The sequence below is a fragment of the Drosophila rhopaloa genome, unplaced genomic scaffold (assembly GCF_018152115.1).
Source record: "Drosophila rhopaloa isolate 14029-0021.01 unplaced genomic scaffold, ASM1815211v1 contig_115, whole genome shotgun sequence".
NCBI classification, from domain to species: domain Eukaryota; kingdom Metazoa; phylum Arthropoda; class Insecta; order Diptera; family Drosophilidae; genus Drosophila; species Drosophila rhopaloa.
In genome coordinates, this window is record NW_025334990.1 from 2,036,957 (window position 1) to 2,061,165 (window position 24,209).

At 38.6% G+C, this 24,209-nt stretch overlaps 3 protein-coding genes across 3 annotated transcripts in view; all 3 read right to left on the bottom strand.

The window, feature by feature from the left end:
• The window catches only part of LOC108043739 (tubulointerstitial nephritis antigen-like), a 24,642-nt gene extending 9,098 nt beyond the window's left edge, over positions 1 to 15,544 (bottom strand). The window contains exon 1 of the mRNA XM_017122551.2: positions 15,351 to 15,544. The gene's annotated coding sequence lies outside the window, so the exon portion shown is untranslated. The remainder of the gene's footprint in view (positions 1 to 15,350) is intronic.
• Positions 15,545 to 17,574: 2,030 nt separating this feature from the next.
• Positions 17,575 to 19,699, bottom strand: LOC108043737 (membrane-bound alkaline phosphatase). Its single transcript, XM_044461515.1, has 4 exons — positions 19,627 to 19,699; positions 19,220 to 19,569; positions 18,142 to 19,162; positions 17,575 to 17,798 (listed from the first exon to the last, which is right to left on the bottom strand). The coding sequence occupies exons 1-4, from the start codon at positions 19,697 to 19,699 to the stop codon at positions 17,608 to 17,610; spliced, it is 1,635 nt and encodes a 544-aa protein (XP_044317450.1). The 3' UTR covers positions 17,575 to 17,607.
• Positions 19,700 to 20,356: 657 nt separating this feature from the next.
• LOC108048711 (membrane-bound alkaline phosphatase-like) lies at positions 20,357 to 23,127 on the bottom strand. Its single transcript, XM_017129537.2, has 3 exons — positions 22,711 to 23,127; positions 21,307 to 21,997; positions 20,357 to 21,220 (listed from the first exon to the last, which is right to left on the bottom strand). Exons 1-3 carry the CDS (start codon positions 23,110 to 23,112, stop codon positions 20,718 to 20,720), a joined length of 1,596 nt encoding a protein of 531 aa, XP_016985026.2. The 5' UTR covers positions 23,113 to 23,127; the 3' UTR covers positions 20,357 to 20,717.
• Positions 23,128 to 24,209: the final 1,082 nt, after the last annotated feature.

The window sequence follows — 24,209 nt, forward strand, 5'->3', positions numbered from 1 at the left end:
AGACTTCTCTATAAACGATATTTTTTGATTTTCCTTCTGGCGCTAAAATAATTAAAGACTCAGAGGAGCTAACTCTTGAACAGGCCACATAAAACTGACCATGAGAGAAGCAATCGTCCCTTAAATCTAGTCCAGCTAGTTTTAAGGTCTGACCTTGCGATTTATTTATCGTTATTGCAAAGCAAACTTTTACAGGGAACTGAAGTCTTTTAAACTGAAACGGTAGATTTGATGGTATTAGGGGTATTCGTGGTATAAAAACAATTTCTCCTTTGGCACAGCCAGTAAAAACCACAGCTTCGATTAAATTGTTATGAAGAGCTTTTACTTGCAATCTTGTACCGTTACATAGTTTTGGAGGTCTTAAATTTCTCAACAGCATAATTGGTGCACCAATCTTAAGCTTTAGAATGTGTAAGGGAAGTCCAGGTGGATTTTGTTGGTTGAGAAATTCAACCGGAAAATGAACTGCTTCATCAACTTCAGTGACTGAATCAATAGACTTATACGTAACTTCAATACCATCAAATGATTTTAACAGTATGTTATTTATTACCACAGCTCTATCATTTCTAGCAGTTAATATTGCTCTCTCCGAAAACCAATCTAATGATTTGGTTGAGATTTTTGAAATTTCCGGAAATATATTTGATGTGAGCTCCTCAAGGGAAGTTACAACAGTTCCTAAACCTGAAGGAATAATTATTTTTCCTTCGACAGTTGGAAAAAGACCGTCTCCAATTCTCAATAATGTATGTGCAAAAATTCCAGCAGTTGTATCGCCTTTTAAATGCACACGCATGTTTTTTGTTAGGCACAATTTTTGAATAGTAGGCCAAAGAAATGATGATTTTAAGCAGGCTTGTATTTCATCTGCCCTTGTTCCTCGAGGAACTACAGGAAGCGTTTGACGAAAATCTCCAGATAATAAAACCGTCATACCTCCCATTAGAAAATCATTACCACGAATATCTTTCAACATTCTATCCAACGCTTCAAAAGCACTCTTATGAGCCATTGTGTATTCATCCCAAACAATAAGGCTACATTCTTGAAAAACCAATGCCATATTACACCGTTTAGATATTGAGCAACATGGTGTTTCTACATTTATTAAATCCAATGGGAGTTTAAACACAGAGTGGGCTGTGCAACAGCCAATGCTACATTATTATTATGTCGTAATTTTGCTAACAACAAATTCAATAAAAATGTCTTGCCTGTGCCACCGGGGGCATCCAAAAAAATATTTCACCGTTTTCATTTTGAACACTTTGTAATATTTTTTGAAATACCATTCTTTGCTCATCGTTAAGGGAATTTTCGTCTTTACTTAATTCGAATTCATTAATATTGTAATTTATTTCGTTTAAATATTCCCTATTTTGAAGTGGTCTACTAACTCTAATCGGTTCGGGCAAACCATAGTCTAATAGACACGTACCTCCAATGGACAGTGTTATATCTTCGATTAAAATAAGACATTTATTAAACACTCTATCCAGTAGATCTTGATTGACTTCTGCCACTATTAGAGAAAACTCGTACAAAATATATTCTGAAAAGCTTTCTTTATACATTTCCCAAAGATGTGCGGCATCAGCCATTTGACAATTTACTAACATCACCGCAAATAAATCACGTAATTGAATTGGCGATTTACATAAAGCTGCTTCCTTTAGGGTATATTCCCAGTGTGTGTCATCTTCTAGTAAGCCCAAAGCCTTACATGCCAATTGAAATGTAGCATACGTAATGTTATTAACTGTTTTAAGAAATTAGAATGAGGTTGGTCCCCGCACTTCATGAAGAAGTAGTCTTAGGTAATAGCATTCACTATTTTTAGGGTGTATGGTATACACTCGACCTAAAACATCATCCATTCTAATTCCAGGAAAACCAGGTACAATATTACCTCTCTTTCTCCTTTGGAACTTTTTATTGTTCCACGTGAAATAGGAAGGTACTTCAACATAAAGAAGGGTCCTTGCAAATGAATCCGTTTTACAAAGTTCGAAAAACCCAGTCAGTGTCGTTATTGAAGCGTTGGTTAACTGGTTAACTAATTGATTTTGATTATTAGGATCAAAATATATCCGTTGACCATTTTCCAAATGCACGGCCAAATGTACAATTGCCGGATACCTTTCATGTATGGGGAATGCAAGAATTCTCCACACTGCTTCAGAACTACTGATATATCGACCGCTTTGATATAGTTGAACCTCATTAGTAGGGCTTTCCACAGTAAATGTAGCTTGATCACTGCCCTTATTGATGTATTTGCAAACGTATTTAATGGATTTAATTGACTACAGAGCTCTACATTAATATGAGCCTCAAAGGTCCGCAGGAGAACACAATTATAGGGCATACCCACCTATTGTCAATTATGTTTCCATTAATTTCCATGGTGAAGCCACCATCTTCAGGTGCTCTTCGCCTATATTTAGGGTAACCATCTTTTCCAGTAACAGTTTCATTAAGCAACGATCGCGGAAACTTTTTGGAACAATTACCCTCGTTCATACAGGGCGATTTTAGGTTTAAGCGGCCACATGGTCCATGAATCATATTAGCCTTAACAATCTCATATAGGAGAGGATCCTTTTCAGAATCTGGAATTTCTGCACATATAATTGAATCAATTTGTTGAGGCGTGATCTTAGACTTTAACCAAATCAGTATATGTGCATGTGGGAGACCACGTTTCTGCCACTCTATCGTATACATAAAGCATTGCACTTCCCCAAACAAACTATGACTATTAATTAAAGACATTATAGCTTTGACCTTTAAATGAAAGACTCGAGCAATGATATCATGCCGATCGTGAGGCTTCTGCCCTAAAAATAGTGCACTTTTAATTTCTTTCCATTTAGGATTACAGGTAAATGTAATAAAAAGATCAGGACGCCCATAATAACGAACATATGTCATGGCATCTTGAGTTTTTTCGTGCATGTACCGTGGCGAGCCAGTAAAGGATGAAGGTAAAATTACCATCTGTCCAAACTGTGCTAAATCTACATCATTCCTACCTATAGCATCTTGAAGATGTATGTAGCTTTCTGCTCTCAGCTTTTTTTGATTTAGCCGAATAAAATTAAGCCTTTCTGTTTCTATTTTAGCATACATATCAACCAAAAATTGACTAAAGAGAGCTCTAAAATAGTGCAGGTGATTCCATACATTTTCTCTAAGCATTATTCGGAAACTGTAAAAATCTAACGCTGAGACTGTTTTCTTAACGTTTTTTTTTGAAACGGGGTCAATTTTGGGTATATCTATAGTGTAACCATCTTCTCCATGACAAAACATTAATGGATATTGTAGGGCGTCATAAGATCGGTGAAGTTCACTGATTCTTTTTAACTGATTATTATAACCCTCAATAATAATGTCCCTTTTTTCAAATTGTTGGTCAACTAATACCAAAGCGACCTCATTTGCTTGGGGTGCGTTATAACGACCTCTATGAGCCCTAACAGGCTTTTTATTGGCGTGAATAACCATTTTAAATTGGCTACAATTCTTCGAAACTCTTTTAAGAGCAGTTTTAAAATCCTTAACATATGGATTACTTTCATGCAGCATCAACTGTAGTGATTTAACTAACGCATTTTTAACTCCAGGACTGTTTTTACACCTGAAATCGGCTTCTACATTGTCCTCACCAATAAAATAAATTTGGAGAAACTGAGCTTCTTCTTTAGAAGCTGGCAAAACGCTACCAACTAAGTGGTAAACTTGCCCCTGTACTTTAAATGTGGGCATATAACCTTCATTAAAAACTTTTGTCGCACCAAATGAAGTCATTTGAAAACAATTATTATATTTTCTGGTAAGCCCCATAAAATGTGTATGGTCTGGGTGATCACCATTTAAAAGACTTAAAAGAGGATCTGGTAATGTTTTAAGAGATGGAAGCTGGACTTTTCCCTCTTTGCAACACATACCTTTTGACTCTTCCTTCCATTTTAAGGCGCCACAAAATGAGCATCTCTTATTCATTATTCCAATATCAACTGATTTATCAGAATTGTATGCCAGATTTAAATCGTATAAAAAAGCGGAATTATGTTTTACTTTCCACGAATGTGCACTCTTTGTATTCTTTTGTTGTGTTTTTTTTGCAGTTTGAATTTCCTCACGATGCCTAACATGATAGTTCTTATTTTCAATCTTTTTCTGTTTTTTTCGAGAAAAATCAGTAAGTTGACCTCTTCTTTGAATGTTCTTTTTTTTCATAGAAGGAACTTCTAATATATTTTGAGTGGGAGAGCTTCTATCATTAAAGGTTTCAATAGGCTTGTAGACATCATAATGTCCACCAGATAAGCTTCCACTGAAACGAAATCTTTTTATGGTACTGCCCTCTGTACCAGCAACTGCAATGAGCGTTTGATTAAAGTAAACTTCAATATAAATAGGGTACAATTTAGCAGCAGCTTTTAGTTCAGCATACGAACCAAACGTGTGCGGTTTAATCATGTCATTTTCATAATCCACAGGATTGGCATAATTATCTCCGTTAAAATTACATGTGTCATCAACAAATGAACTAAATTGGGAAACTATTAATCGAACTATTGATTTTCGAATGACTTGAGCATAACTTTCATTGTCAAACAAAACGTAGGACACAGCCCGGAATAAGCAAGCTCCATCACCTGTTATAGGTATAACAGAGTGAGGTACCGGAGCACCATCTATATTTAAATACTCTACTTCCATTGTAAGCAGTAAATCTAGAAAAAAATCAATATTTCAAAATGCTATTAAAATATACTTGTAATTTAAATAGTTATTTATCTAACTTTTTAAATATATAAGTTTTTGCAATAGTAATATTGATGTTTATATATTGCAAAATATATTGCAAAATAATTTCACACTGCACAACAAAGATTTGCAGATATAAAGATATTAATTCAGTTAGTTAAGACTAAAAAGTTACATGCGTATCATATGTTATTTAAATAATTTTCATGCAAAACTAAATGTAACTTAATTTTGAAATTTTAATAAATTTCAAGTTTTTAAGAAGTCTGCCGATTACAGATAGATTGTTTAAGGCAACAGTTTTGAAAATTATATTTTTCAAAATGTATAACGCTTAAATTACAATCTAACAAACAAAAGTTTGTAATTTTGACCATTAAAGCTATAGAAGCAGCTATAGAGTTATTTTCTAAACTCAAGGTCTAACCGGTTTAATATAACTTTTTGTTGTTTAGCTTTTGTAATAGGTTTAATAGACGTTACTCAAATTATTTTGAGATTACAGAGTGTGTTATACAAACTTCGCCTTGGCAACCAAAAAGCTAGCCAAATTAAAGCTATTTAGATTTTAAAATATTAGGAAATTTTAAGTTTAAAAATAATCTGCCGATTACAGATAGAATGCTTAAAGCAACAGTTTTGAAAATTATATTTTCAAAATGTTAACGCTTATTTTCACAATCCAACAAACAAAAGTTTGTTATTTTGACCATTAAAGCTATAGGGTTAGCTATAGAGTTATTTTCTAAACTCATGGTCTAATCGGTTAAACAACTTATTTTTATATAGCTTTAATAAATAGTTGAATGGCACCACTGAAATTATTTTCAGTGTTAAGAGTATTGTTACACACTCTCCGCCTTGGCAACCAAATATCAACTTAATTTTAATTAGGAAAGATTCTGACTTACCACAAAATGGTTAACGTAAATAAAGTTTAAACAAAAATTTGCGTAATCACAATTTAACTTGTTTTAATGTATTAAAATTGATTACAACACGTTTTCTTCTTATCATCAAGAGAACTCAACGATAACTAATTGCCAAGAGAAAACTCTGAAACAAATTTGCAGACAAAGTAAAGAAATATGTTTTGCAAAGCATATTACTACACACTATATTTCTCTTAACTTCCTCCCTTAGGAAAGCAAATATTTATGTAAGAAAAATTAAGAAATATGCCAAAGGAAAAGTTAAATGCGTCCCCAATAATACAATTTCCTTTATTTTTATCTTGGTTAACAATTTTAAGAGGCTGTCCATCTATCACCTAATTACAGTTTTGGCGTTTTTGGGCCCCCAACCCCTCTTTACACACCTTCTTTCCACACATTAAAAAAAAAAAAACAATTGGCAAATAATGAAGTATTTGTACACGACCAACAGGTTATGTTTCACTTGAATTAATTACAGCAAACGGTCATTTAATGGGACGTAAAGAAGTATGCAAAAGAAAAAGATTATATTAATAATAAAGACAGGTGGGGGACGCCGTGAATCAAATTGTTTAAACATTTGCATTTGTTTAAACAATATGAGGCACGTGTAATAAAGAGCGTGAGAATCAATTGGTTTGAATATTTAATGTTCTTTTAATATTATCAATGCGATTTGAATTTTAAATGACAAAAATCGGTTACAAAATGTCTTAAATCTGTTGTGGAAATGTAAATTAAATATTCTTTTAGCAAAAGGATATCAGTATTATCTTGATTTTTTGGATATACATATTTCGTGCGTGTGTGTGTACATAGCAGAGCGAATCATTATTTATTTTTGTTTTTTACAAATCCAAAGTTTGTAGATAACTCAACATTTGAAAACAAATGAAAAGATTTGCGATATAATCGATTTTTTAACCGCGCATTTTAAATTTTTTGTGACTGGTATTTTCATTTTTTCCCCTGCGCGGTCACACTTAAAATGCTACATACACTCATTTACGACTTAATGCAAAGTGCGCCAGCAGAACATACATACAAACATATGTGGAGGCCGTGACGTCACGCATAAGAGAATTGGAAAATATTGGGGACTTGGTTAAGGAGGCTGAATTTCCAAAAAATTTAAATGCAGTTAGTTGCGGCTATGCCATAAGATTATGATCATAATTTTTTTAAACCATTTTAACAACATTTATAACAGAAAAATGGCAAAAGAAAGAATTTAAAAAAAAACGAATCGAATTTTGGGGCACTTTGGGGTCGTTTATTGTTTTAATTTGTACCTCACACACGTCTCCTAATTATTTCAGAATTATGCGGATTTTTCTAGATTTTTATGTCAATCCGCTCTGGTAGGAATTTACCACTGACCCATTTTTTATTCGAAGACTTTTATATAGTAGTTTAGATAAAGACAGGTGGGGGACGCCGTGAATCAAATTGTTTAAACATTTGCATTTGTTTAAACAATATGAGGCACGTGTAATAAAGAGCGTGAGAATCAATTGGTTTGAATATTTAATGTTCTTTTAATATTATCAATGCGATTTGAATTTTAAATGACAAAAATCGGTTACAAAATGTCTTAAATCTGTTGTGGAAATGTAAATTAAATATTCTTTTAGCAAAAGGATATCAGTATTATCTTGATTTTTTGGATATACATATTTCGTGCGTGTGTGTGTACATAGCAGAGCGAATCATTATTTATTTTTGTTTTTTACAAATCCAAAGTTTGTAGATAACTCAACATTTGAAAACAAATGAAAAGATTTGCGATATAATCGATTTTTTAACCGCGCATTTTAAATTTTTTGTGAATGGTATTTTCATTTTTTCCCCTGCGCGGTCACACTTAAAATGCTACATACACTCATTTACGACTTAATGCAAAGTGCGCCAGCAGAACATACATACAAACATATGTGGAGGCCGTGACGTCACGCATAAGAGAATTGGAAAATATTGGGGACTTGGTTAAGGAGGCTGAATTTCCAAAAAATTTAAATGCAGTTAGTTGCGGCTATGCCATAAGATTATGATCATAATTTTTTTAAACCATTTTAACAACATTTATAACAGAAAAATGGCAAAAGAAAGAATTTAAAAAAAACGAATCGAATTTTGGGGCACTTTGGGGTCGTTTATTGTTTTAATTTGTACCTCACACACGTCTCCTAATTATTTCAGAATTATGCGGATTTTTCTAGATTTTTATGTCAATCCGCTCTGGTAGGAATTTACCACTGACCCATTTTTTATTCGAAGACTTTTATATAGTAGTTTAGATTTAAGGAAAAAAGTCAATACGCGACGAGAGAGGTGTCAGGCATATTAAAAGCGGGAATTGTTTGTGCGCCGAAGTATTTTATTTATGCGAGTGCAGACAAAGTGCTGGGAATTTGACAGTTTGACAATTGGTTTATTATGGCTCTCGCCCAGCTGCCAGATAGCCAATTTATTGATCGGTTTTGATTTCAGCTCTGTTTCCGGGTGCACCTAACACCTAACACACCCCATCGGATGGTAAGTTTATTTTGCAATTCTATTGTTTTGTGCAGTTACAATTTATGGCCCGCCATTTGGTTTAGATTTGACCGGGCCAAAGAAAATAAAATCGCAAAATCATATCAACTGATCGCTGCGATTTGGCTATTTATAAGAGTTATTTCACGTAAGAATGGAAAGCAATTCAAGCAGCCAAGCGGCTATTTTAAAACATTTGCAAACACTCTGGACCGACGTCGATGTTTAAAGAACTTGGAATATTCACGGCTAGCTGGAGGATATGTATGCATATTTCGAATAGCCGGCAGCTGAGCCATTAGGTGGAAATTAGAAAAATTAAAATATTTGCCCGCCACTTGACTTTTTATCGGCTGCTTGGGTTTCCTTGGTCATGAATGAATTTGGGGCCTTGAACGTCTAATTCCCAAATCAAGATTATTACATAATGTCGCTGCCTTACGGACCGGAATCACCTGTTATAATCACCTGTTCGTTGGTTGCGCATTATGTGGCGAATAAACATTTTCCTGTTTATGTTTATAAAAATTCTTAAAACAAATAAAGCTAGATGTTTGGATATTCCAGTTGCTGCCCACCAGATATACGGAATGAAACTGTTTTTCTTCATTGTTGCCTTTGCCTGTTGTTGATAATTAATAATTCGCTCATCGAAAACAATTCAGTGAGTGGAAGATGTGTGTAAGCTTCTATATTTAGCTGCAGACGTCGACTTATTAGCAGGGCAGGTGTACTACAGTACTATAGTCTAAAAAGTTGCACTCGAGTGCCCCCACACACCTGGGATATTATTGCTATATTTTGGCATGTTTGCAGTGATTAGTAATTATCGCACATGTCAGTCAGTCTCCAAAATAGGCGTCTTGTCAATCACCCCTCGAGAATTCGTCATCACATCACTTAAGTCCATCCCATATCCCCACACACGTAGTACAGGTAATTTATGCATTATTTGAAACAAAAGCGAGATCAGATGTTTTCAAGGCTGTTCCGTAAGTCGTAACATATTGGTTGGGAGAACAAGGCCCTCAAGCATTATATAGCGAGACCTGGCCCAATCGTCACTTCTCGCATTAGTTCACAGAAAATACTTGAGATACCACTTAGCCAGCGCCAGAACTGATTGGGAATTGTACCGACCGCTAGAATGTAATATTTTTTGATAGCGCAGCAGCGCTGTTATTGCTGTCTGTTAGTCCAACAGCTCTGTTAGGCTCCACTCGCTGAGTGGACGAGTTTTAATGGGACTTTGTTTTGCTTGGCGCCAATATATAGGGCTGGCCGGGGCCCCAGTTTTGTGTTTTGTGTTTATTATGGCCGCTTAATTTTTGCTTTGCGGTTGTGTTAGCACTTAAGTTAAATCCCTTAACATCAAGTTTATAAATTGTTGCAGCGAAGGGAACCAAAATAAACCAAGGAGCTCATAAAACGTTAAGCAAAATAGACGGAATGATTTGTTTACAATAATAATAGTTTTCTCGGTTATAGAATCCTGACTAAGCGGTTTACTCCCCCACGAATTAGTGACGTCAATTTGGAATATCTGTATTGGCAAATATGTGCTGCATCTGCAATTATTAGGCAGTAAACAAAAATTAAACAAATTTTTTAATACTGATTGGGTTGTTTTTATAACCAGCGATTCACTTGAATTTCATATTTATTACCATAAAGTTTATTTATATAGATGCATTTTATACTTTGTATAGTCAAAACGAGTAATAAGATTTTCGAATAAAAATGCGCAGTGTACAATAATTACAAAAAAATCCAATTTATTATCAACAATTAACTGAACAAAGGGAACCAAATTAAACAACAGTTTTTTTAATGGTTGGTTGCGGTTTAAATATAACACCATTTAACTTTTTATTTTCCTGTGATAATATTTTTCGATTACACTGTGCTGCAAAAGTTCAGGTTTATTTTGATATATTAGTGAATGAATATGTTTTTATGATAGATTTCTGTATGCAATCTGCCTACTACCTTAATCTCAGCGCTTTTTGAAAATAAACATCAGAGTTGGAAATATTAATAAATAATAAAACAACAGAACTGGTTATTGATTTAAGAATTCAATATTTCTTTCAAACAATTTAAACATTTTTTTATTCATCGTACTACACTCATATAATTCCTAATGAAATGTAAAGTATACGTTATTTAACGTACATTTTTGGTGGTCTGGAGTTCAACTCCCCCGACAATTATTCGGTATTTGCAATGGTTAACATGTGCTCAATCGAACTTATTATTAATTGCCTTGCATGTGCTCGGGACAAATGTTTTAATTATATTGAGAGTAGTGCTTTCGATACGGCTTGTCCCATATTCAACCGCCTACGGTCTCATGGGCTTCGAGCAGGCCAGTGGGACAAGTCTAGTATCTGAGATCTAGCCGGCTGCCCCGCCCTCCAATTTCCGCAAGCCGTCCCCCGTCTTTGGATCTGGCTCCACTTTATGCCCCGACTGAGTACCAGACAGTCGGAATTACATGTGAGCTCAAATCTGAACCCGAATCCGAATCCGAATGTTAAACAAGCGGCTTGTTTGTCTGGAGCGTTGGTGTCACTCCGAGTTCTATTCATAGCCGACTCGCTTCTGATTTAGCCTCTGATTCGCATGACGAATCTTTTCCTGGCACTTTCTTCTACACGCCAATCAACCAAATAAAGGTAGCAAATTACGGCCTAAGGGGAATTCATTTGAAATTGCCTTCGCAGCTGACTGAAAATTATTTGCACTTATTTGCATTGCCAAATATTAGGCGAGCATGAACTAACATTCACAACGAAGTGTTTTGGGGCCTGCCAAAAATTTAATTTGAAACAGATGGCAGATTTCGAGGGGCCAAGCAATTACTTTTACTTTTCAACAGAGAATTATATTTAAATTACACCAATTCAAAAAGAAAACACTTTAACAAAGAAGGAATACTCGATTTGCATTTTGTATTTGTATTTTGAATTTAATGATTTAAAAAAGGATTTATTTTTTTACAACCAAAAAACATATTTACCTTTACAAAAAAATACAAAGTACGACTTTACTTTAATAAATGCATTAATGATGCATTAATTAATTAATTAAATAAAGCCAAATGCACCATTTTAAAGGTATTTTGCGCAAAGACGCAAAATAATAATTGTTCTCTGAATTAAACTCTTCTTTAACATCAAATTGTAAAAAAAATTGTTTAAAAATAAATAACTTAAACTCAAATTTAACAAAGAAATAAGCAATTCTCCAACAATATACAAACGTTCCTTACATCCACTCTAAAAGAAATATTAGTTTGCCCTTAATTATGAATTTAATAGATTTAATCTTTAACAACAAATGTAAACGTTCATACTTAATGAATTTGTTATGGTCTTCTTAGGTAGTGCCCAGCTTTATAGTACTGGGTATTTCCCCCCATAATCCTGAATGGGTTAAATGGGTTAATGAGCTGCCCGAAAGAGTGCCCCTAAGCCCAATGTGATCACTTCATGTTCGTGTTTGGGATAAATGTCGCTTTCGCGGATGTTTGTGCCATTGTTTCGGCTAGAAAGTCATTGTCAATGCCAAGAGCGAATCATTTGGCGTGCGATAGATACAGCTGTATCTGCTTGTAGATACACATACGACCCGTGTACAGGGGCCTGTTGATTTTATTGCGGCCTCATCCAATGTCAGTGACACTCAGGCAGTGTCAATGTCTGCAGCTCGATGACAAGGTATTCGCTCAACGGGCTAATGTGTTTTGTAGTGCCCAAAAAATGGCATTTGTTTGTATGACTGAATCATGGTGATGCTATTTGCTACATGTTCGGATATAAACATGACGTGCCACCAACCGAAACCCAACCAAAAGTCTATTCCTACCTCTTTTACGCTTGTCCAACAATGTCGCCCCAATTGTGTTGTATTGTTAATTATTCTATTATTTTGCGCAGTTAGTCCAAAAACTTTGTGTGATCTTAATGGGTGACATGTCATCATAAATTAATTGCCCTCGCGTAATAAATTAATGGAACAAAAGGGTAGATAAACTAAAAATATCATTAATTAATTTTTCCCCAAAAAAATATAAATTAAAGCAAACGAAAAAATGTGAATTATTGGTTAAGAAGAATTTCCGCTTTTACAAAAAATCCATTTTTGTTTACAAATCCGTTGAGCTTCCACAAATATATCACTAATTAATAAACATAAAAGCAACCCAAAAACTACAACTATTTCCATTGCTTAGAAATCTAAAGATCTATAGAAAATTGAACTGCACATTTTATTATTTAGACCATAAAAACAATATCATTTCAGAGCATGAATATAAACGGTATGGAGTATCTGTTCGATTAGGTTTTTCTCTTTCTTTAATGTCATAAAAATATTGCGATATATAAACTAAGTCGAGATAAAGAAATTTGCACTTCGGCTTGGTTAGCTTAAACAATTCCAATTCTTAGAACCAAAGGGGCAATGTGTGGCTTGTAAAGGGCGTCTGAATTAAGTATCTCATGGATAAGCAATTCCCACTTTTGCCGACGTCAACTATTCACTCGCCCCATTCATGAGCTTTTATGGCTTTATTCGCTCTATCTATCGATCTGGCTGGCTGTCATTTTCTGGACCGGGGTTTCACTTTGGCCAAGTTCAATTAGCACTGCTTGCATAATTGAAAGTGCCAACGGGCTCCCCTGTTTTCGATCGCAGGGCGCCACTTTAGCGCTCGCCGAGGTGTGAACTGCTAATGGGCCACAAACAGCGACTGGGAAAGGCAAATAGCCGAAAGCCCGTGTTTCTTGGCCAAACAACCTGGCCGAAAAGGCCTATCAGTGCGGTGGGCAGGTGGGCCGTGACGTCACGTAGATCCGTATTTGCCGCTGCACTCGAGTGGCAATGGCGGTGACGTCATTTGTCAACCTGCTGACAGCCGACTGATAGCTAAGTGCATTTTCCATTTAGCGCCATTGAATCACCGATTGAATGGGAGTCGCTCGATACGTGCCATAAATCAAATTCGTCGGCAGTGGCAACCGCTTCTGTGACTTCGTCGGATCGAATTACTCGTTAAATAAATACATCGAATAGAGATAGATGGGAAAAATGAAAAAGCCAGATACATTCCATCACCTGCGAAAGGTCGGAGTTGATTGCCGGGGTGTGGGTGTGGGTGGCCATTGATTGCATGCAAGCCCCCGGCGAGTCATAACCACATTGTAGTAATCGTAATAGCCATAATAACCATTCGAATCAATTGCGAATAAATGCTAAGATTAGACTGATACTCGAAGCGTGTCAATTGCGAATAAATAAATGTGAGCATTTAACATATTTTCATACTATAGCAATAACCTTAACCGCCCAGCCACTCGGCTCACAGTGCGTATGAGCCATATTTTAAAATGATGACGAGGCAATTGACGGCAGAATGTAAACTGCTTGTGATGCAATTTACATTTTAATTGCCGCTTTTCGAGCTGTGTTCTTGCCCAGGCCAATCCATTTAACGTTCCCCCGTTTACAGTGGGCCCCTGCTAACACTTCCCCGTTCCCAAATCGTGGTATGCTTTTCGAATCATTGATTATGCAAATGCCGCAGGGGTAATCAAATAACTCTGAGGGTTGTGGCACATACTTAACGAGTCGTAAAGCCTCTGAGAATTATGTAAATGCAAATTGGATCGGCGACATAAAGATCGTAAGTATGGCGGGGAGGAATTAATTTTCGGAGCCAAACCTGAAGACACTTGGCTGTAGACTCCATCCAACTCTAAACCCGCCATCCCGCGACCAGAGATAAGTATGACATCACCTGGACAAGACCAGTGGCAACATGACTGGGCTTTAGCTCACTCACCGGTCAACTCACCTTCGTTTGTTTGTTTGTTTTTGTATTTCAAGGGTTGGGGGGAGGGGGTAGGTGGCGGAACTGGACCGGATTGCGTGTTTGCGTTGCCCGGTCTACGAAGAAAAACTGACTAATTTATGGGATTAGCGGCGATGGCATTACAAATGCCGAATATTTGGCTGCTCTCGTTCTTGGGTGTTACGTTACAGATTGCTCGAGCATCGCTTCCTGCCCGAATTCTGGTTAACCTTAGAGTCAGCCGCATTTAAATAGAGGTATTTGTGGCCATTAGTGCTGATCAGCACATTTTGCGCCGTGATATTCGACCCCTTTCAGGGGTTACACTCAATTCAAAGGAGAGTGCATTCGGCGGTTTGTGTGAGCGGCCACGGAAATTCCATTTGTTCAAGTTCACGGTCAGTGGAGCAAAATACACAGAACTAGAACAACATGTTCCCCCGACGTTCTAATGCCGAAAGTAAACATTGCCGGAAGAATTCCAGCTGCACATCGAAAATAAGACGCAATCCCCAGGTTGTCTATTTGCCTTAAGATACGAACTCAGCGCCAAATACCACATCGCTCTTCCGCGATGATCGATTGCAGTCGTGGGGGAAAAGCCTCGTGTCGGTGGGGATTTTCATTTTTCTTTTTCTATTTTTTATTTTTTTAAATAGCGTGACTCTGCTCCGTTGCCCGATTTTGCATCCGTATCTGGTGAAGGCATCTGCATCTGCATCTGCTCTGCACCCACGAACCGCCATCAGCGCTTTTGGCCAGACCCGATCTTGGCCCAAAGTGGCACAGCCATCTTCCAGACTTTCTAGTGCGTCCCATGAAAAATGCAAGTTAGCTCAGATTTCTGATAAATGTTTCTGTTTTTCGGAAAATGTTCAGCAGGCGAAAGGGGAAAAAGTCAGCCTAAATGGGTTAACAATTCTTAACCTACACGAAACTAGCGACTTAACTACCTGGATTAGAGGAAATATAAAAGGCCTGTTTGCCCAGTCTGATTAATTAGCAAGTGCCAACTGATAGCTGCCAGTCTGAGTTCCACCTGTTGTTGTTTTTCCGACTCGAATATCTTTTTGTGGGCACACACTCGTTTACCGCAAATCCGTTGACAATCCATCTGATATTGATTTCCCGCCAAGCCACGCATTCAATTACAGTTTCAACACTTGCGATTGGTTGCAGTTCGAACTGGATTTGATTTTTCTGTGCATATATCCAGCTTATCTAAGTCAAATTCTCACCTGTCACAAACGATTCACAGTACCGAACTTTGGATTTAGATGCAAAGTTAAACACGCGCACTTTTAGTTTGCTAACTGCAGTCAGCAGAAATTAGCCTCAAATTGGTATTAAACTTTAAAGACTGATCTGATCCGCACGCGCGTTTACTGTCGCGACAGATTTGGAATCCAGACTGCGACTGAGCCAAGTTAACAGACTGAGCTGCGATCTGAGGACTGAAAATCGGGGAAACGACGGCACTCCAAAAGCCGACAAGCGACTGCCGACTAGCGATTTGCGATTTGCGCTTGGCGACCGCAACGAACCTCAGACGGCTTCCACTTTTCGCAAAACAAAACGTTGAACAAGCAAATTTTTCAAGAACTTATTAAACCAAAGAAACAAAACATATTCAAAGTAACCTAAAACAAGGAACAGGCACGAGCGAAACTCAACTCCAAAAGGTGTATTCTAAAGAGTGCAACCTTTGATTAAACTGATATCTTTTATTATAAAGTTATAAAGTTAAACTAGTAGCTTGATACACAAATTCGGATTTGCTTATTTTATTTTAAATACATTCTTTGTATTTATATTTTTTATTCTGCTATAAGCCCAACTCATGGTATTCATTAATTAAATAGTTGAGCCATGGCAAACTAAAGCATGTCTGTAAGAACAATACAATTTTTGCTTAAAAAGAGTTAGAATAAAATTTCTTCATAAAAACACTTTTAATTGAAATTAACGCATTCAAAAACAGTTAAAAATTTAAATTTAAAATGTATTATTTATAATTTATTAAAAGTCTGACAAATGGTGGATAATTAGAAGCGTCGTTAATCATCGGACTTTCGTATTCTTAAGATTTCCCCAGGTAAACAAAATTTGAGCTTGCATGGAAATTTTACTCAATTATTTTGCAAACGGTTCGTGGAAATTTTCGTCTATGTACCGTGTACTCAATGTCTTAAAAATTTAATTATTTTTAGAAAACACTAATATTTGTTTTAATGATCATAACTGAAATCTTTATCTTTAAACAAGAATGCTTAATTAGATTTTGTTATTTATATATGTATGTTAAAGTGATATAGCTGATGCTTATTTTTATACCCTTGCAGAGGGTATAATAATTTCAGTCAAAAGTTTGCAACGCAGTGAAGGAGACATTTCCGAGCTTATGAAGTATATATATTCTTGACCAGCATCACTACGCGAACTAGTCCCTCAGTTTTAAAACTATCTGCTATCTGCAGATCGGGCGACTATATCATATACCTCCCATAAGAACAATCAAAAAAAAAAAACGAAAAATTATATCATAACTTTGTCGTTTTTAATTTTTTTGTTGTTCTTTGGGATTTGGTAATATTTAAATATTATGGATTTACGGTTTTAATTAAATTAAAATCGGAATATAGCTGCCTTAGAAACGATGGCAAAATGCAGCGCAAAATCGACATAGCTTCATTGTTTTTAGTAATATAGGCATAGAAATCGAAATGTAGTCGATTTCCTTTCTTGTTTCATTTATAAATATTAAAATGATGTACTATTACATTAGTTTTAGTAGTAGTATTTACATTAGTTTTTGTTAGCAGTAAGATATTTGTATTGAATATTATCTCGAACTTGATCCAATGTGCACATTGATTGAGTTATTGAAGTTTGTGGGTCAAGGACACTGCCTTGGAAAAAGCGATCCTTAATTGCATAAGCAACAAGCGAACATTAAGCTTAATTGTCTGGAGCTGCGCCTTCGACTCGGCTCACTTCATGTCAAGCGCATTTAAATAAATTCCGTTGAATGAGTAGCCCATAAACAAGCAAGCAATTGCAAGTCAAAGTCGGCGAGTGAAGGAGCTGCTCCACATGCGTGTGGGAGTCCATGTGTCTACACATTGCCACATCGCCACATCGCTATATCCCCAACTGCCGGCAATGCCAACACTTGAACCTGACATTCAACAAATTCATATTTATGCCCCGCCACATGCGGCAAGTGACAGCCGTTCACTGGCAACAAATCGATGCGATCGCTCAACGAATTCTATCTGTATCTGTAGCTGAAGCTGTATCTGTATCTGCATTTGCGAGTGTCTGCCACTCTGCTGATGCGTTTTAAATTGAAGTCAATTCGCCAGACACATGCAATAAATTACGGGAGTCGGGCCAATTTGATTATTGATTTCTCGAAAGTGAACCCAAGAATCAAAGTCAAGGGAGAGTGCTTTTCAAATACTCTATATTTAATTGAAATAAATCTTTGCAATTCTAGTCTTCATCGTTGTCACATATAGTGGGTCCATCGCCAACGCACAAGGCATAGGCCAAAATGTGGGGAATGGTGCTCTGCTGCATCATTCCACTGAAGAGGTGACTTTGGGGGCCAGTGGCAAAGATGCCCACATCCTCGCCAGCGTGGACGCCTATGTTGCCATGGATGTAGCTGGGATGCGTAAAGTCTGGAAGGAAAACAGTTGTTTATCAGTTGGATTCAAAGATCTTGTATAGCAAATATGAATATGTCAATGAACAGATGATATATACTAAATGTTAAAAGTTAGAGGAACTTAGTAGTTGGTTATTCGGGATGCTTGGTATTTAGTTTTTTCAATGCTCATAGCTGCTTATTAATCAATAGTCATCAATATTCTTGGTGCTTATTTGTTTTTTGGTGACGTTTAAACTAAATCTTCTTCATATTTTGTTAAGATTAATAAGTTGCTATGGGTATGGTGTCCCAGGTGAAATCTCTTTACGTATCAGGAACATATTTTTGTTGACACTAAAGTGAAAGGTTCTTACCTTCCGCTCCAATTTTATCGGAGAGATCGATGCGCTGGCCGTGTTCGTCCAGGTACTGCTCCGTGCCCACGGCGTAGTTCAGTGTGGCGTACTTGATGCCGTTCACATCGGCGTCGTTCTGGTTGAGGCCCAGGATGGGGGTGCCCCTGCCGGGATAGCCAGCGATGGTCAGCGGGTGGGCGTGGTCGGAGGTGACCACAATCAGGGTCTCCTCGGGATCCGTAATGCCCAGGGCCTCCTGCACCGCCTGCTCGAACTGCAGCGTCTCGTCCAGCGAGTACGTCGGGGAGTTGTAGTGGTTGCCGTAGTCGATCAGCCCGCCTTCAACGAACAGGAAGTAGCCCTCCTCGTTCTTGCTGACCACCTCGATGGCCTTGCGCGTCATCTCCGCCAGGGTGGGCTCCTCCTTGGCGTCGGCCTTCTTGTGGTAGTTCATCACACCCGACCGGAAGGTACCGATCAGGTTCGTGATCCTCGAGGCATTCACGCTCAGCAGCTGGTCGCGGTTGTAGGCCAACACTCCGCCGGGATGCAGTCCCTGCCAGCGGGACAGCAGGTTCACTCCGTCGGAGCGCTCCCCCTTCTTGTTGAACGGATCCGTGATGGTGTTGGGCAGGAACTTGCCAATGCCGCCGCCCAGCATCACATCGAAGTTCTTGCCGGGCGACTGGGTGATCAGCTGGGTGGCGATGTCCGTGCAGGTGGCCGGATCGTTCTCCCCCTCGCCGTAGGTCACGATGTCCGTGTCGCTCTCGAAGAACCGGTTGGTGGTCTTCGCATAGGATCCCGACGGACTGGCGTGGGTCAGCGTGGTGGTGGTCACGAATCCAGTGGCCTTGCCGGCAGCCTGCGACCAGGAGGCGATGGACTCCAGCCGGTTGGCCGGATCCTCGCTGCCGCTGCAGTTGTTGAAGTTCACGGCCGCCGTGATTCCCAGGGCCACGATGTTGGTCTTCACACCGCACAAGTAGGCGGTGGCGGTGCAGGCGGAGTCGGGCACCTGGGCATTGGAGCAGTAGGTCTGGGGGAGATCAGGCATTGTATAATTATGTAACTAAGCCCTGGGATCAGCACTCACCCTGCTCAAGCCGGTGTAGGGGAACTTTTCGAAGCTCAGGGAATCCTCCTCGCCGGGATTGCCCTTTAACTGGCCCTTGTGGATGCGGGCGGCCGCCACCGTGGACAGGGACATGCCGTCGCCCAGGAACAGGATCACGTTCTTGGCCCTCCTTTTGTCCAGCTGCGGCAGCTCCAGCCGCTTGGCGATCTCCTCGTGGGCCAGGTCATACCAGAACTGGGCGGTCTTCTCCTCCTCGGGTCCCGACTTTCCCTTGGCCATCGCATTGGGATCGATGATATTTCCGTCGCGGGCCTTTACCGCGCTTACAGATCCTCCCACCAGCTGATTCTGATTGTGGATCTCGGGCACTGAAATTGGGATTCTTTTATAGTTCTGTTACATTTGGGCTCCACTCCAGCACTCACTGTCTATAGAAGCACCCAAGGAGGTGGCCACCAGGGCACTCAGCACCAGGATCATGCCCACGTAGCTCTTCATGTCGGCAATTGAACTAACTCCTGGGATCGGCACTTGCCTTTTTATAAACCATTCTAGACTAGCCTTATCTGGTTTGCCATATCTCAGTGACATAATCCCTCTAGCTTTAACGTCCCCAAAAAATCCCAGTTTATGCGTTCATATTTACCAAGTCTTTTGGTCATCACAGTTTATGATTATGAGGGGTCTCCAGTAAAGAAAAGATTTGGCTACCTGTAAAACAAGCCGGGACCAATGAAATGCCGCCGAAAAACGAACACGCTTCGGCTCTCAAAAGCACGGCACACAGAATTTAAACTTTATGGTGAGGTTGTTCTAATGCAATAAGAGATTATAACAGAACACCGTGACCATTTAATGAAATAAAGATTACCCAAATTAAAGCTGATCGTTTAGACCGTTTAGGAGAACGGAAGAAGAAGCTGTGGCCTTTTGGTCAGACACACACTCAGTTTATATAATGAAAATATTCAAGAAATTTAGTGTTTTAAGTGTAAATGTGCCATTTGTTAAGAAAATAAAATATCAGTGAAGTATTAATATTTGAGGGTGTAATTCTTTTAACAGGTTCGTTAGCAAAATCAAGGTTATCTATACTGTTTTAGGAATGCGTTTGTACTGGTAATGTTTACCCAGATATCAATAAAATTTGTAATCTTTCAGAATAATTGCTGGCTTAAAAACACTAGCATATTTATTGGTTTATTATATTTCTATTGAATTTATAGTTATTTTATATGTAAAGCAGTACATATAATCCGAATTTTTCAAGTCACTTAAATTATTACTTTATTAGCCTTTAAATATATTAGCACCGTTTTCATAAACAAACCAAAACTATTTTCTTGTTTAATATTAAAAAAGATTGACGATGTCTTTAAAAAACACATGTTCCACTCTAATCAAACACTTTATTATTTTATGTTATTATATATAACATATAGTCAAAATATATAATAGCATAAATTAATAATTATATATTAATATATCTATTAGTGCAGGTTTAAATTTGCGGTAGTTAGTTATCGCACACCTTCTTCCCGCTGCCAACGCATGATGCGTAGGCCATCAAGTGGGGGATGGTGCTCTGCTGCATTACTCCAGTGAAGAGGTGGCTCTGCGGACCGGACGCCCAAACACCCACATCCTCGCCGGAGTGCACTCCAATTTCCTTGGCGATGTAGCTGGGCATGATGGCGTCATCGGGTCCGAGGATATCATCCAACGGAATGCGCTGGCCATTCTCATCCAGATACTGGTTGGGTCCCGCCGCATAGTTGAGCACCGAGTACTTTACTCCGTTTATATCAGTGTCGTGCTGATTGACGCCCAGAATGGGAGTGCCCCTGCCAGGATATCCAGCGATACTCACAGCGTGGCCGTGATCTGCGGTCACCACAATCAGAGTATCCTTAATGTCGGTAATGTTACGTGCCAACTCGATAGCTTTTTCAAACTCCAGTGCCTCATCCAAAGCGTAGCCCGCTTGGGTGTAGTGGTTGCCATAGTCAATAAGGCCACCTGAAATAAAAATAGAGTTAGTTGTAATAGTTAGGAAAATAACTATATGGCCTATGCATTAAATGTAATTAAGGAGAACCACCCACCTTCAATGAACACAAAGTATCCGTTCTCGTTCTGGCTCAGCTTCTTGATGGCCACCTCGGTGAGTTCGGAGAGGGTGGGCTGGTAGCTGGCATCCGCATCCATGTGGAAGTCCATCAAGCCCGACTGGAAGGCACCAATTATGTTGGTCGCAGTCGAGACGTTCAGGCTGAGCAGCTGCTTGCGATTGGTGACCAGGGCGCCTTTTGCGTGGAGTGCTTGCCAGCGGGCCAGCAGATTCACCCCATCGGATCGCTCCCCAATTTTGCCGTGGCTATCCCTAACGGTCTTGGGCAGGAACTTGCCCATGCCGCCGCCGAACATGACCTCGAAGTTCTTTCCCGGCGTCTGGGTCACCAGCTGGGTGGCCATGTCGATGCAGGTGCTGGCGTCCACGCCGTACTTGGTCACATCCGTGTCGCACTGCCACATCCGGTTGGCCGTCTTGGCATAGGCTCCCGAGGGACTGGCGTGGGTCAGGGTGGTGGTGGTCACGAAGCCCGTGGACTTGCCACTGTCCTGCGACCACTCCGCAATGGAGGTTAGGCGGTTGGCCGGATCCTGGCTGGCGGTGCAGTTGTTGAAGTTCACGGCCGCACTTACTCCGATGTTAATGATGTTGGTTTTAACGCCGCAGAGATAAGCCGTGGCAGTGCAGGCGGAGTCGGGCACCTGGGCGTTCGCGCAGTAGGTCTGTAAAGATAAAACGAAGTCAAATATTTATAAAAATAATAGGCTTAATTCCTTAATTATCACAAATAAGGAACGAACGCTCTTTAACTGAAGTAACACTTTTCTAAGTGCAGTTAAATGTAAATGTAAATCTTAAATTGGTTTTACGTTTTGCTTATTGAATTTTAATAAAATATTTATGTGTTAAATTCAAAATTAAAAAGTTTTTTTTTTTTAGCAAATATTCTCTCAGCTAATGGCGAATTTTGACAAAGTTTAAGCAAAGCCTTCTGTCGTGCTCTGTTCTGCTCTCTGAAATATAATATATAAATTATATTTTTCAAGTATGCATTGCCGTATTAATAACTTCTAAATTAATGGTGCTATTTGGATAGTTTTAGAGTGTCGATATATATGTATATTGACCGAAAATGTTTTTAGTGCGGTTTTAACATATACCACCTAATAACTGGAATCTACCAGGTCTCAAAATAGTTTTGCTATTTTGAGCATTAAAGTGAGCGTGGTAAAGAAAACCTAGAATATTCAAGCTAAATCCCAAATCTCCATCTGAGATCTTGACATTCATTCAGTCGGGCGTATCTTAATTGACTCGGCTATCAAGAATATATATATTATATCTTACAGGTTCGGAAACAATATACTGTTTTACTCTACGCATAACGGGTTTAATAATATTATGCTTGTTAATAGGGGTCCTGAAAAATACATACTCTGCTCAAACCCGAATAGGGAAATCGCTCGAAGCTCAATGAGGACTCCTCTCCAGTTTTTCCCTGACGCTGTCCTTTCAGGATACGTGCGGCTGTGACGGTGGCAAGTGGCATACCATCTCCGAGGAACATAATGACGTTCTTGGCCTTGTCAGTATTCAGCTGGGGAAGGGCTAGTCGCTTGGCGATCTCCTCGTCGGCGATCTTGTACCAGAACTGCGGGTCCATCTCCTCCGGCGGGGTGTACTTGCCGTTGGCCACATCCGTGGAGAACTCCCTGCTGGCCTTCTGACCAGTCAACTCCAACACGTTGTGCACCTCCTGTACTCTGCTAAGGGCTGTTCCGGCCAAGGCCAGGAGCTCCAGGATCGGGAAAAGTAAGTGCATTTCGAACAAGTGCATTCCACTAACTACTGCGAGCTCGTCTGATTCCGAGGTCTTATATGGCTGGCGGTGCACTGAATTATTGTACTCCAGACAAGGAATGCCTAAATTTAGGTATATTCCTCCTTTATGGAACCTTGGACTTATCTCTGTTAGTATTCCGTATCTCTAGGAAGTTCAGCTGAATATTACATTACAATTCTACTATCTAACTGCAATTCGGTGTAATTCTCACTAAATTGTGTATTTGACTTTTGAAAACATTTGACTTTGTTTTGCTAAAAACGTAAAAGCGTTTGCCCATCTCATGATCCTCGAAATGCTGAAATCACCTGAGTAAAGAATTCGTCCAGTTATCCGAATCAGTTTACTCACGTTTGGGATCGTAAACATCTTAGCCAGCCCTATAATCCTAATCTACATGGAACGTGACACTATCTTATCACTAAAATGTTCACATTTTTTCAAACTGGGTGCACTTTGGAGCGCATCTCGTGGGGATGCTTACGGTGAAAGTTGTTATTGTTTATTCGGGCAGTGCAGAAAATAAATCAACACATATTTTATTTCTTTTTATTGTCCCAATAATTGAGATATTAAGATAGTTTTCCGAGTAAGCCGTATCTCTCCTAAAATGCAGTATTTGTTATCATAACTTCGTTATATATAGACAATAGATGAAAAACATATTATATTTTGAACAGCCAATCGGAATCATTATTTAAATAATATAATCAGGTAGTTTCTGCTTATCCACCAACATTTTACAACAAATTGCACAAGTACGACGTCAAAAAAATTCCACGAATTATTTTAATTAATTTAATTTAATTAATTTATTTTAATTAATTAAAATTTAGTTCTAAGATATTTGGATGATCCTAAGAAAAGTTCTATACAAACCTATGTTCTATCAGTCATAGGATCCTAAGAATAAGTAAAATAACCTAAAATATAAACCATTTTATTTTCTTTTGACTTTTAATAAGGATTTTTTTTAAATTCTTATAGCATTAAAATAACAATTTGTGGGACATTATCTACTACTATATTCTCTCCAATTTTAAAAAAGGCATAGCAACAATTAGCATTTTTCGTAGACCTTAAATTTATCT

What these genes read in the sequence shown, in the direction of transcription:
- LOC108043737 (XM_044461515.1), bottom strand. Translation starts at nt 19,699, where the DNA reads ATGAAGAGCTACGTGGGCATGATCCTGGTGCTGAGTGCCCTGGTGGCC. An exon ending in CTTGGGTGCTTCTATAGACA is followed by an intron (nt 19,570 to 19,626) that starts GTGAGTGCTGGA and finishes TCCCAATTTCAG; the next exon opens with TGCCCGAGATCCACAATCAG. An exon ending in CCTACACCGGCTTGAGCAGG is followed by an intron (nt 19,163 to 19,219) that starts GTGAGTGCTGAT and finishes GATCTCCCCCAG; the next exon opens with ACCTACTGCTCCAATGCCCA.
- LOC108048711 (XM_017129537.2), bottom strand. Translation starts at nt 23,112, where the DNA reads ATGCACTTGTTCGAAATGCACTTACTTTTCCCGATCCTGGAGCTCCTG. An exon ending in CCTATTCGGGTTTGAGCAGA is followed by an intron (nt 21,998 to 22,710) that starts GTATGTATTTTT and finishes TTATCTTTACAG; the next exon opens with ACCTACTGCGCGAACGCCCA. An exon ending in ATACTTTGTGTTCATTGAAG is followed by an intron (nt 21,221 to 21,306) that starts GTGGGTGGTTCT and finishes TTTTTATTTCAG; the next exon opens with GTGGCCTTATTGACTATGGC.